This window comes from Mandrillus leucophaeus, unplaced genomic scaffold, assembly GCF_000951045.1.
Source record: "Mandrillus leucophaeus isolate KB7577 unplaced genomic scaffold, Mleu.le_1.0 Scaffold1068, whole genome shotgun sequence".
NCBI lineage: Eukaryota > Metazoa > Chordata > Mammalia > Primates > Cercopithecidae > Mandrillus > Mandrillus leucophaeus.
Genome location: NW_012098854.1, coordinates 500,922 through 515,290, shown reverse-complemented (window position 1 = coordinate 515,290; position 14,369 = coordinate 500,922). Strand labels below are relative to the sequence as shown.

The window sequence follows — 14,369 nt, the reverse complement described above, 5'->3', positions numbered from 1 at the left end:
TATGAAAGTAAACATGATACAGGACTTGCATTCATGATATGACTCTTTGTTATATTAAAAGTGTTAGGAAAAAACTCTTCTACACAAACTTGAAGGATAGAGTTTATGGTACATGATCAGTTTGAATTACTGTAAATTCAGGTCAATTTAAATTTTCAGAAGCACGAAATTCTAAGAAATCTCATTTTGTTCTACATCTTTACACCTTATTTGCTTTATTCCTTTATTTTCTTTAAAGTCTCTGGGACTAACAAAGAACATCTGTAAAAACAAGCATCTGAGTCTATCAAATAGAAAATGTGTCTCTTGAGCCCGGGAGGCAGAGGTTGCAGTGAGCTGAGATCGCGCCATTGCACTCCAGCCTGGGTGACAAGAACAAAACTCTGTCTCAAAAACAAAACAAAACAAAACAAAACCCCAAAAACCACCACCTTCCTACTTTGTCTTATAGAAATTTAGAAATTTCATTCTATCCAGTTTGACAGTGCTTGCAGCAAAAGTGACCAGCTGTACTTCCATTCCATTAGCTGTCATTTTGATGCTAGAATTTCAGCCTGCTGTGTGTGAGATCTGACCATACATGCACAAGTCCCATCGAAGGTAATTTTCTGTGCAATAGTGTGTAAAATTTACCTCTAATTATGATAAGGTCACTGATGGGTCATTTATGATATGCTCTCTGGAGGCAACAGTGGTGAACAGCTTTCAGAGAGATTCATCTGAAGGACTTAAATTGGTCTGACCATGACTCAATATAAAATAAAAGTCTCTTAGAAAATGATTCTTCAATCATATTTCCAGTCCTAATGGAACCTAGAGAGGGGCAGTATACACAGTGGTGAAGGTTGTGGGTTTTGGAATCACACAGGACTGAGTTTAAGTCCAGGATCTCTGGGCCTAGAAGACCCTAAAAGAACTGGCCTCTGCACATCTCTTGGTTTCCTTGACACTCACTACCTCACTACCTGGTCTGCAGGACAACTGGCCTCCTTCCTGGTCCTTGAACATGTCATGGTCACACTCGCCTGGGGGAACTGTGTGCACCACAAAGTTTTCTGTAGTTGCATTTCTCTTCCTCCAGATCTTCATGTGGCTGGAGCTTTCATGTTCTCCCACTTCCCAATCAGTGGAATGTGTTATATCCACCATGTGAACTACACAAAGGTAGCCTCCTCCGAGAAGCCTCTTGGGAGTTTCCTACGTAAAGTAGCCAGCTCCTGCCCCTAGTTAACACTGCTGTATTATCCTACTGATGTACATGAAGTACTAATCACCATTAAATTATTTACTGTTTGTTGTATAATTAAATTCGCATATGACCCCAGGAGGAAAAATCTAAAAATGAAGGGTACCTTAATTAGGCTATCCCACAATTTTGAAACCCCACTGGCATTAACTATATGAGTCACTGGTCCAATAGTGTTTGATAACATGGATTAAAAAGGAGATGTTAGTTAACCAATCATGGCTAAAAATACTTCTGGGGCCTTATATAAGAGAGCATGAAAACAGAGCTACTCATGATAAATTTTATTAAAATAGTCACTAGAGTGACTTCATGTTTCATTACGAACCCCATGGGCCTCTGAGGGAGAATATGGCAGTCACTTTAATTACTAACACTTTTTGAAGAGGTTTTTTGTTTGTTTTTTTAAATATGTAACTGTGGGAAATGAAAATTTGAGATTAATAAATACGGTAATTTTTTTTTTTGAGACATTGTCTTGCTCTGTCACCCAGGCTGGAGTGCAGTGGCGCGATCTTGGCTCACTGCAAGCCCCACCTCCCAGGTTCATGCCATTCCCCTGCCTCAGCCTCCCGAGTAGCTGGGACTACAGGTGCCCACCACCACACCTGGCTAATTTTTGTATTTTTAGTAGAGACGGGCTTTCACCTTGTTAGCCAGGATGGTCTTGATCTCCTGACTTCATGATCCACCCGCCTCGATCTCCCAAAGTGCTGGGATTACAGGTGTGAGCCACCATGCCCGGCCATAAAATTTTACGTTTATTTAAATCTATCAGTATTTTGTTTTCGGTCCTCTTTCCCAAGACATTTTACTTGCAGACATACAAGTAGGCTTGTGTAGACATACTCGTAACAGAAGTACTATTTTCAAGTAGTTCCTATTTAGTAAATACTTGTCAACAAATGGCTGAGTGCTGAATAGACTGGAAGATCATCCTCATGTTCTAATTCCTAGTGCAAACTGTAACAACAACAACAACAATGAAATCCTTACCAAAGGGTCCAGTCATGGCCACAGTATGGCTGAACATTTCCAAGGTAGAATCCCAGAGACTGAGTGACCTCCACAAGATTGGTAAAGTCAAGACTAATGCTATTGAAAAGTACAGACGTCATGATAATCTCATCAATAGCCCATACATCTTCTCCTTGGGAAGAATGATACGGCTGCCACCACCTGAACTGAATTCCAAACTGCCTTGCATCATCTGGTAGTTCTACAGAGATTATTCTAGAGAAAAAAAAAAAGGGTCAAAATTCAGATTATTTTGTCATCTTAAAACACAAATATTTATAGTGAGATAGATTTTCCCCTGAAGTATAGCATTAAAAAATAGTTCTCCCATGATGGTAAACATGTTTCTTTGAGATGTCCAGTTTCCTGTCTGTTTCCAACAAAATCTTCCACACACACCCCAAAATGTAACTTTGCTTTCACTCATCTGCTTTTGAAAAAGCTCTCAATAAACATGGTGGTCAAAGTGACAGTATTCATCACAGTCTGGTAAAGGATCTTGGGCAGCTTGTTACACATAGTACAGTTTTGGCTGTTTGGAACCAGGATACTTCCTTATTCCCATGAGTTTATCATAGTGTGTGAGGTCATCTGCTGTGTCATGGCAGCTATGACAATAAACCTGTATCTGACAAATGGGGAAGAAAATTAAGAATAATATCTAATTTCCAGGAGCAATTATTGTACACAGCAGCAGGAACCATATATTAATTGCCACTGCAATGACATCTACTTGAAAGCTCCATAAATCACAGTACCATGCTGCTCGCATCCATACACAGGTGAGATGTGAAGCAAATGGCAAAGGGAATATTTGTTACCGTCAAAGTACAATTAAACACCAGGAAAGGTGCTTGCAGTAAAGACACACTGGAAGGGCTGAGTTTGTTGTTTTTTTTTTAAACTAATGAGCAAATAAAAACTTCCTAAGTCAAGTGACTAGTTGAATTACTTAGAAAGCAATTATTTTAAAACTTCAACATCTAAGGCTGAATTTACTGAGAAATTGGATTGGCTTTCATATTTTTATTGTGTGAAGAAATATGCTAAACCACCTCTTGGGAATGTGCTGTTTTACATATTGAAAGTTATTTGAAAAATAATTACCTAGTTTTCCTTCAAATAATTTGTACATGGATATTTGGGGTAGACTAATATGACTATCACCATTGATTATATAAACAGTACAGAACTGATAGGACTTGTTACAATAGAAGAAAACATATTTTCTAAATAAAGGAAAATCCATATGCAAATACAGAAATAAAACTTTAAAAACACTTTTTTTTTTTGAGACAGAGTCTTGTGCTGTCGCCCAGGCTGGAGTGCAATGGTGCGATCTCAGCTCACTGCAACCTCTGCCTCCCAGGTTCAAGTGATTCTCCTGCCTCAGCCTCCTGAGTAGCTGGGACTACAGGCGTATGCCACCACACCTGGCTAATTTTTGTATTTTTGGTAGAGACAGGGTTTCACCATGTTAGCCAGGATGGTCTCGATCTCCTGACCTCGTGATCCGCCTGCCTCGGCCTCCCAAAGTACTGGGATTACAGGTGTGAGTCAGTGCGCCCGGCCCTAAAAACAGTTCTTAAACTAAAAATACATAGCTATAATACATTTATGAGTTTTACATACTTTCTAAAATCTGTAAAATTTTTCATCAGTGTAAATTTATTAGAAGAGTCAGGTTTTGTTAAATTAAGTATTTTACTAATTTTCATTTTAATTTTTCGAATCTGTTTATTAAATAAATGCATATATTTATAAAAATACATAATATATAGAAAGAAACTAAACTACATTTAAATTGGTTTAACAATGAAAATATCAGTCATTGATTTAATAATTTGTTTAGCATTGTTATTAAAAACATAATTTTTCTTCATATTAATAATTATAAAAGCAGTTAATATTCTCTCTGATGAAAATAAATATTATTTTTTAACATAACAACTGGAAACTAGAATTTGCCAGGCAACTTTTAAGGAAAATAGTGTATATGAATGTGATAGTAGCGACTGAAGTGACCAATATTTTCATGGCAGAGGTGTTAAGACTATGGGTCTGTAATCAGACTCTTGGGCCAGAGTTCCCACTCTGACACCTAATGGTTAATGATTTTGCAACTGTAGATAAAGCACTTGGCTTCTATGTGTCTCAGCAGCTTCATCTGTGAAATTAGAATAATGCTATTCTTACGGCAAGGGCGAGAAACTTTTTTGTCTGGTTTTCACTATTAAGCCTTAGTACCTAGAGCAGTATCTGGCACATAATAAGGACTCAACAAATTTTTGCTGCATAGTACGTATTATCAGTACATGCCTGATAGAGATGTGAGTACAGAGGCACAAGGAGGTGAAATAATCCCTTTAAGGTTAAGCAGACTATAAGTGCTAATGCCAGGATTTGGATCTGGGGAACTTGGCTCTAGAGCCTTGTTCTTAACTTCTACATCATATCTTTGGGTACAGGAGGAGTTCCTGGTGATTTCACCACTCTTTGCAAATTATAGTGGCTGGTTAGAATAGCTGTGGAACTGTCTGATCAGAATATTCCTAGAGGAGAACACAGAGACTTAAGTCAACTTTCTACCTCAATCTTCCTTTTGTTTGTAGGTCCTAACTTCATAGATTTATTTTTTTAATGTTTTATAGTAATATGTACTATTGAATTGGGTGGCACACAGAAACAAAGAGATCAAATATAAAGATCAAATTGTTTAAAAAATGTTTTACAATGATATACACTATGGAATTGGATGACATGATAGAACAAAGAGGAGATCAAATCTAATAATCAAGACATAAGAATAAACTAAGATTAGACTTCATAATAATCTTAAGAGTAAAAACAAGCCCTATGATTAAGACGAAAGCTAGAATAATTTTAGTCTCACCAGCGATACATAATTTTACATTAATAAAAATACCAATTAGTTCACAAGACATTCTAGTCAGTTGGAATTAAAAGACTAACTTAGATATATTAAATTTTTATTAATAACAAGCAGATAGAGTTCTTTTATTTACTGAATGAATCATAGACAAGCAAATTATTTAAAATAGTCAAGGAGTAATAGTGGTTAGCCAACTAGCACGTCTAATTTATGAATCACACTTCATTTTTGAACAACCATGGCATGAAGAAACAGTATGGAATTCACAGCAGTTACAGGCAGCAATTTATACTGAAGGAAATATAGCAAATGGCTAAAGGCATCAAGATATATTTAACTTTCTTATGAAGAATTTACATGGTTTGTATTATTTATCATATAAAATATAATTTGGTATCTAGAATATATCAAATTCCCCTTCTGCCATGTCACCTTTTATTAATATTTGTAAGAGAGAGGGGGCGGGAGAAAGAATTTCATGGACAGAGATACAGATATATATATATATACACACACACACACACACACACACACACACACAGAAAATTAAGGTGTTTTTGCTACCATTACCACGTTCTCCTTTTAAAAAAACTCCACTTTGATCTTAATCTTTCAAGCCGTGCACATATCTAATACTGAAAAGCCACCTTGATTCTTAGAAGAAAAATGTTGCTGTCAAATGGCAGGCAAGATTAAATGTGCCTTTGCAATAGCACATTAAATGTATAATTATTTTTCATATCAACAAAGATTAATTAAATTTCATGATATAGATTGATTACTGAATGTTGCAGCTGTCCATCTTTGTTAGAAAAAATTGTGCTTTAGGCCAACTTAGGATTGTGATATTTTCTTCATGCTTTCATCATCATTACCTTGATTTTTGTTTAATTTTCTTTTAATGGTTACTATGGAGAGTCTATGAAAGGTTTTTTTAGGATTCATGTGTCTCTACTTAGTAAGAAAGTTGAGTTTAGCACTAGATTTTTACCTATACAGGGAAAATACCCAACACAGTTGGTACATCTTTAAAATTTTAGAATGTATAACATTTGTAATAGATGTTAATCATTATCTGTTACATGCTACTTCATTTTCTATGAAAATAAAAGTTCTCATCTATTTGCAAATACTTAAATATAGGGGCAGGTCTAGGCAAAACTGTAAAATATATAAAATATATCCTCAGTCCCCCTCTCTTACTTTCCTTAACCTTGTCTTTTTTCCAGGGTGCCAATGCAAACTTCCGTGTCCAAAACTTTCTCTCTTTCTCATCTCCTCATGATTAAAATATACTTCCAGGAAGTGAAATGGAATATTAGTCCATTTATATGTGACTGTGAATGTAAGCCACAGTATTAACTACTCTGATGGAATTTTAACTTTAAACCTTAATCCCTTGATATTTTTAAAGGAATTTCAGTGAGTAGCTCAATAAGTGTTTAGGAGGCAAAAGGATCTTTCAGACACACCTGAAATTGTACCATTAATTGTGTTACTATTCTGCCAACAATGAAAGATAGCCCAGCTTCAAGTAAGACTTAAATCTGACAACTGATACTATATATGATGAAATCTATACACTAAAGAAAAATAGAAACGGTCCGAAGAAAGGGCTTTAAATAAACCCTAACATCCCATTTTTGCCAGAGACACTATACATGCTAAAAAAATTTCTCTGTATTCATTACTTAATTATATTACATGTAAATCTTAATAACATATTGGTTATACGATATATATTACATCATATAATTTATTCCAACATATTAAAATATATCACTAGTATTTATCAACAGCATTTATAATTTAGTGCCATATTAAAATCCTGTGTAATAGTGTTAATTACTTTTCTCTCTTTTTTTTTTTTTGAGACGGAGTCTCGCTCTGTTGCCAGGCTGGAGTGCAATGATGCAGTCTCAGCTCACTGCAATCTCTGCCTGCCGGGTTCAAGCAATTCTCCTGCCTCAGCCTCCTAAGTAGCTGGGACTACAGCTGCGCGCCACCACACCCAGCTTATTTTCGTGTTTTTAGTACAGACAGGGTTTCACCATATTGACCAGGATGGTCTCAATCTCCTGACCTTGTGATCCACCTGCCTCGGCCTCCCAAACTGCTGGGATTACAGGCATGAGCTACCACGCCCAGCCTACTTTTCTCTTTTACAAGCATCGAAATATTTCCCTTAGATGCATATTTAAAAATATGACAATAAATTCCTTCAAATGATCAGAAGTCAGTGGGATAAACGAATGGGTCGGCTTGGTAGTTTTTCATTGCAAGACACATCAATCTTTGTCCGCTCCATCTGTCAATGGAAAAATATCTAGAATTTTATACCATTTGAATTATGATTTCCCCAGGAGGGAGATATCACTCTGCAACCATTTTTCCAAATGCTTTCCAACATACCTGGGCTCATGATAGCTGAGATATGAATAGTGCTCCAGGAGTTTCCAAGTTATCCCATTATCATAAGAATAATGTAACAGAACTCCTTCACCAGGCTGGTCAGGGGCTCTGCATGTGCTCAGAACAGATTTGCTCCCCAGTCTCAGTGTGAACTGCAGAAACCTAGACACAAATTGTCTATAATTAGTGTATGCATAAACATTTTTAATCATAATGTTCATTTTGGTCTTTAAGGAATTTCAAACTGATTTAAGTGAACTACTCCCAAATTAAATGTTTCCACTCATCCCTCTTTTATGAAATGTAAGTAATTTCATTGTGAGATGTATGAGTATGTGTAGATATTCATGTACATGTCGATATACATATTTTATATACAGATAGATCCATAAAAATATAACTGGATGTTTATGCACATTTGTATACTATGTACTTGTGTACATACACTTAAAATGCCAATCACTTCTTTACTGCATTATTTATTAGACACTGGAGGAAGGGAAGTTGTACAGTAAATCTAATCAGCCTCTGCAAGCTGTCAAATAAATAAAACTACATAAATAATTAACTAGCTCTTGGCTTAAGAACATAGTTTTGATGCTAACATTTCATATTTTAAAAAACCTAGTCAGTCATTAATATCCAAGTCATTGGTGGGCCTCCTAATTTACTAAAAACTAGGGCAAATTAACTGTCAATAAACTGTAAGCTCCCTACAACCCTGGTTAAAAATGAGAAGATGTCTATCAGAAAAAATATAAGAAATAAAAATGGATCATATAACTAAATTCAACATTAGTATCTGGCTTTTGTATGTATTCTCCCCTGCCTTCACTCACCTGGATTGTGAGCTGTCAAGGAAGGATGTAATTAGCTGACGCCGCCCATCTTTGTTGAAAACCAGGGCCTTACCGCTGGCCAAGACACCACAACCAAAGCTGACTTCAGCACCACGGATAGAGTAAAAGTTATGGTAAGAGGAGAGCCTAGAACTGCCAAAGCTTTCAGAAATAAACATTGGGAATGTCTGGGATGCCATCTCACAAGCTGGGCCAGAAAATCCAGGGTCACACCTGAAAGAAATATGGTGAAATTAAATCTTAAACTGTTGGCTGTTTTGGAGATTCTCGAATCTACTTTGGGGAGGAGTAAGTCCAGAGGCTAGGATTTCATTGAATGGTAAACGAGGCTCATTAGTCTTTGGAGACTACTGAATCTGAAGATTTGATAAGGGCTAATTGACTGTAAATATTCCAGACAAATACAGTCTTTGCGCAGCTCTGCCATAAAAAGCCTACAATTAAAACAGCAATTCAGCTTCAACCAGTACCTTCAACCAGTACCAGCAGTTTATCTAAAATACATCTATGTTCACACACATTTCCAACGTAAAATATCTGTAAAAGGTTTATGTATACAATTTTATTCATAATGCTTATTACATTTATAAAAGAAACAGCATAAAGCACTTCTAATAAGATACCTAGAATAAATTTTTTCTAAGAACAAATGTTAAAATACATGTTATGCTTGTGATAGGAATTAAATATTTAGAAACTATTGGAAAATGAATCTATCTTTAACTATTTCAAATGTATAAAGGGAATATGTACACCCTTGACCTAGATAGACATCCTTAGCAGCACTGCGTTGCCTCTCAGTGGACTCTCCCAAATTAGTGGCACTTCAAGAAAACAAAACCTTTCCCTACTCCCCAACAACCTGCTTGCTTCTATGTGAGAATGTGCTGTATTTATATTAGCTGACTAGAATATATAGGAGTGACCCAAGCCTTCTATCAGTGAGAAAACCTCATCACAGAGGAATCAGCAATGGAAACATCTATGTTTTAAGGAGATTATTCATCATGAAATAGTTTCAAATTCTTTGTTTTTACTGTGCTATTTCCTGTTCACTACATTTATAAGGTTGCTCAATTGGTATCTTTTTGAGTGGGGGATTCTCGTGGGAGCATTCAAAGCTTGCTGAAATCTGAAACAAACCTTTACAAAGCAAATGTACCAATGAAGTGATACTGTGGCATGACTCAGTATTCTTCTTTGGCAGTACTACTGAGACTTGGGTCTATGCTGGCCTTTCAGGGATCCATGGAATGTAAAAATATGCTAAAATCAAATGCCCAGTTTTATGTATATTGGATTTTCTGGGGAGAAGGTTCACAGGTTTTATCAGATTACCAAATAATTTGGAGCCTAAAATGCTAAGAACTACTGTAGCATGAAGTTTGAAGGTTGTCTTGGTATCTTAAGTAGCATCAATAAGGGGATGAAAGGAAAGCCAGTAATTACTGGATGAGCCTTCTTTCACATGTTGTCTAATGGACTTAGACTGAATAGCCAAGTTGTTTCCAAAAAAGAATGTTTAAAATCAGTTAAACTGAACACTTTTTAAAGTCAGGAAACTGAGTGTGTTTTACCACAGTCACAAATTGGAATTAGTTTTCCTTAACAAGACTATCTATTCCAGAGTGCATTTCAGGGCAATTACATGTTTGTGTATCTTAAATGTGTCTTCTCAGGACAAGTGACTGGGAGAAACTGGCGCTCATTTAGAGATGACTCACATTGGAGTTACTTTCCATTTAGTCGTTTTAAAAGTCTACTTTTAATCAAAGGTTATTCAATTGAGAAATAATGCTGATCGTTTTTTAAAAATAACTTTTTTAAAAAAAACAACTTTGTAGTCTGTTTCTCAGCAAAACAACAGGATCACCCACGTTGGTGATTTTGAGTATGACACAAGTCTCTCCTGACTCCCAATACGTCTCCTACTGATGCATCTACACATGCTTAAATTTAGCAGTAGAGTCACCCTGTAATGTCAAGAAGAAGACCCCACTGTTAAGCTATATGGATGACACATATGAAGAAAGGGTTCTAATGCTCTCTCTCCTCATTAGCATCTCTAACAGGGTTGGGCTTATCAGGTTAGTAGACTGTCCATTTAGAGAACCAGGTCTGGGATTGTACACAGGCCAGAAAGTGTTAGAGGGAACATGAGAGGGTAGAATCTTGATAGCAAATAGCAGTAAAACGGGGGAGAGGCAGAGTAAAGAGGAGAGAAAAAGACAAAGTTGCAAAGGTCCCAGATTCAATGGTTTGTTTAAAGGAAGTGGCATTACATATACATTTCTTTTCTGTGCAATTTTGCTCAAACTCAATAAGGTACATATTGCTGGAAAAGGAGGTAGTAGTCAAACTTTTAGCCCAACTGTAAGTGGACAAAGCCAATGAGTATTACATAAAACTTTGTTAGAAATAGGGAAAAATACTAAAGTTCCAGATGGTGAAAATATTCTGTAAAACTTCAGAAGGAGGAAAAGACTATGACTATTCAGAATAATGTATGGTGTCAAAAAAGAACAATGTTCAAAAGCGTAAAGCCACCATTTAGATTTCTGTTTGTATCCACCATGGGTGGCATAGATGGTAGCCTTAATAAAACCACTTAATTCTAAGAGGAATATGATACATATAAAATGAAGTCTGAAGTATAACTACTGTAATTATAGATATAGATACTGTAATTATAGGTCTTTTTAGAAATACCACTTTCTATTTTTTGAAAATAAAAGCAGTTGTCATTTTAGATAATTTTTTTTCCCCAAAACTTTTCGGGACAACATCAGGAATTGCAAAACTATCTGGCCTCATGTTAATTTTATTTGAAATACACTAAGGAGATGATCCGGTTATGGATAATGGATGCACATAACAACTTGAGGAAAGTATCAGCCAATGTTTCATAGATCTAATGAGTAGTGTTTTGGGGTGGGAGTTGGTAGTTTTATGAGAACACAAGGATGCATATTCAGTTTTGAAACATAGATGGAAATTTTTCAATTCTTCACATATTTTATAAAAAATTTCCATTGGGCAGAGTGATGTCTTTGTTAATTAAAATCACTGAAATAAAGTTAGAAAGTTAAAAAGAGGGTCACACTAATCTCAATGTCAACAAGTGTTTGGCTCATACATGCAATTTCTTTTTTTTCTTTTTCTTTTCTTTTTGAGATGGAGTCTCACTCTGTCGCCCAGGCTGGAGGGCAGTGACGCGATCTTGGCTCACTGCAACCTTTGCCTCCCAGGTTCAAGTGATTCTCCTGCCTCAGCCTCCCTAGTAGCTGGGATTACAGATGCATGCCACCATGCCTGGCTAATTTTTGTATTTTTAGTAGAGATGGGGGGTCTCACCATGTTGGCCAGGCTGGTCTCGAACTCCTGACCTCAAGTGATCCACCCATCTCAGCCTCCCAAAGTGTTGGGATTACAGGCATGAGCCACCATGCCCAGCCTGCAATTTCTAAATGATCAGGTTCAAAGCCCTTTTATGAGTTCTCTGCTCATTAACAAATTAACTAATTGATTAATTACTCTTTTTGTTGGAAGGACAAGAAAAAGTAGACTAGATGATCAGCTGTTGAAAACTTATCTTTATAACAGATTGCCTGTGGTTTCAGGAATTTCCAGAATATTTTATAATTAAATATTAATATAAGAATGACATAATAAATGTGAATATCCATTTTTTGGTATAAACATAAAATAATTCACTGGTGTAATTACATATTACATTATTAATGTATAATTTCAGACTTCATACTCAACAGTATTGTTTTGTAAAATACTTTATAATTTATTAAAGACCCAAATGATTTTCAAAAGTAAACAAGATTCTTAAGTTATATTTAAAGATGATGAATTTGCTTATCAAATCTGCTAAATTTGGCCCAGTCCAGTTTCCTTTAGCATTGGATCTATGGGTCATTACTGATTTTTATAATCATTTACAAAGCATGCTGGGAATTACAATGTGACTCATGAACACCCAAACAAGTTTATGGAAAGGGATGTAACTACAGGCAGGAAAGGCAGCCATCAAGCTGTGAGGAATTCCAATTTGTTCACAAATTCACATGAGGAATGCTAAATTTGTCCACAATTTAGCCTAACATAAAATGTATTAATTTTCACTTAAAAATACATTTGAATTACACTTAAATTCTATTAGAAATATCCATTTTTTAATCTTAAAAGACCCCCAATCCTAAAAAAGGTTATTAAATGACTTGTGACTTTAATATGTAAATTACACATCCAAAAGGAGAAGCGTGTAATTTTAAGATGCTTACTTGCAGCCATGTCTAGTGCACTGTCCTCTGCCAGAACAGAATTTGAGACATGATGGGCCAATATAAACTGTGGGGGGAAAAGAGAACATAATTACAAAAACACAGAACACTACCAGTACAATTTTGTGAAGCAATATCCATGCAATATGGCCCCTTGTGTGTATGTTGTGTGCAGGAATTCAGGATGACGTATGGAGTGCTGTGTGATAAGGTAAGTGCTTAGTTACAAAGCTACTGAAACGGTTACAAGTTACACAGATAATCCTTTTAAGATTTTAACATTTCATATCAAAGAAGATAGGAGTTTATGAATTCCTCAATAGACTCTATTAGACAATATTAGTGCTTCTGCCTTGAACATTCTACAAAGTTTATATTCCTTAGGTAGAAAAAAAGAATTTACAAAGGACCAATCTGACATATCACAATATGAAGTCATGCCATAATTTTCATTCCTATTAGGGGAAAAATCTATAACACTGTGGATGACTATTACATATATTTCTAAATATTAATCTACCTTTCCTGGAAATGAGGGTTAAGAATCTGTTGTTGAGCCTAAAGTTTTCTCCATCATGCAGATTTTTTTTCCTAAATGCTGAGCTTGGCTGATAATAGGATGTTACAAACCTAAATTTGAATCTTTGGAATGCTGAGAAAAAGGCTACTGATTGTTGAATGGTAGGTTCTGAGATACTCAGACTCCAATACATTTAAATATATTAATTCTTTTGTTAATCAGCAAAATTAATAATATACCAAATGGTGTAAAAGTGGTATTAAACTAATGAGAAATTCAAGATGCAATAAAACCTCGTGTATTCAGTGTTTTAGGCATAAGCAAATTTATAACCCGTTACCATTTTTTTTTTCTGTTCTGTAGTCATTTCAAAGTATTTAAATAATTTTATTGTAAAATAAACTTTCCTGTAGCCTATGCTCCTATAAGCACTTAATACCTGCCAATTAACAGGTGGAGTAATTCAAATTCAATGCATTGCAGGCCAATGGAAAGCTCTTGGTGATGGAAACTGCTGGTTTAGGAAGAGATTAGATAGCAGACTGAGTTACTAAAGGTATTGGTTTCAGATGTCACATAATCCGGGCTTCAAATTCTGGCTTCATTCAGGGAATTCTGATAAGTAATTTATCTTGTCTAAGCCTCAATATTCCTATTCCTTAAAGTGGGATAATAATATTTCTTGGAGGAAATAAGTAAAGAAACATATTATGCTTAGCAAGGTACCCAGCACTATATGGTTACAATCAGCACCATACTGAGGTCAAGTATTCCTTGACACCCTCTTGTCCTGTTGTTTTGATGTGCTCCACTGTGCACCAAGGAACAAGAAAGGGGCTGGCTCCATTCTTCTTCAGCCTGGAAAAGCATATGGATTGTTTTCCCAGCACACTTGATTTTATGGCTGAAGATATGCTCTAAGAAATAGGGTACCCATGTCATAGTTCAAAAAACCTCCATCATAAAAAATTCAACGATAAATTAAGACATTCCCAGTCAATGAAAAAAGTTGCAATTAAGAATTTTATTGTAGGCCAGGCGCGGTGGCTCAAGCCTGTAATCCCAGCACTTTGGGAGACCGAGATGGGCGGATCACGAGGTCAGGAGATCGAGACCATCCTGGCTAACA

The 14,369-nt window shown here is 35.8% G+C and overlaps 1 protein-coding gene across 1 annotated transcript in view; it reads right to left on the bottom strand.

Moving 5' to 3' along the window:
- RELN (reelin) overlaps positions 1–14,369 on the bottom strand; it is a 538,867-nt gene that overhangs the window by 176,272 nt on the left and 348,226 nt on the right. The window contains exons 17-20 of the mRNA XM_011985112.1: positions 12,721–12,787; positions 8,408–8,641; positions 7,569–7,730; positions 2,243–2,479 (exon numbers count right to left, since the gene is read on the bottom strand). Of these exons, the coding sequence (XP_011840502.1) occupies positions 2,243–2,479; positions 7,569–7,730; positions 8,408–8,641; positions 12,721–12,787 (700 nt within the window). The remainder of the gene's footprint in view (positions 1–2,242; positions 2,480–7,568; positions 7,731–8,407; positions 8,642–12,720; positions 12,788–14,369) is intronic.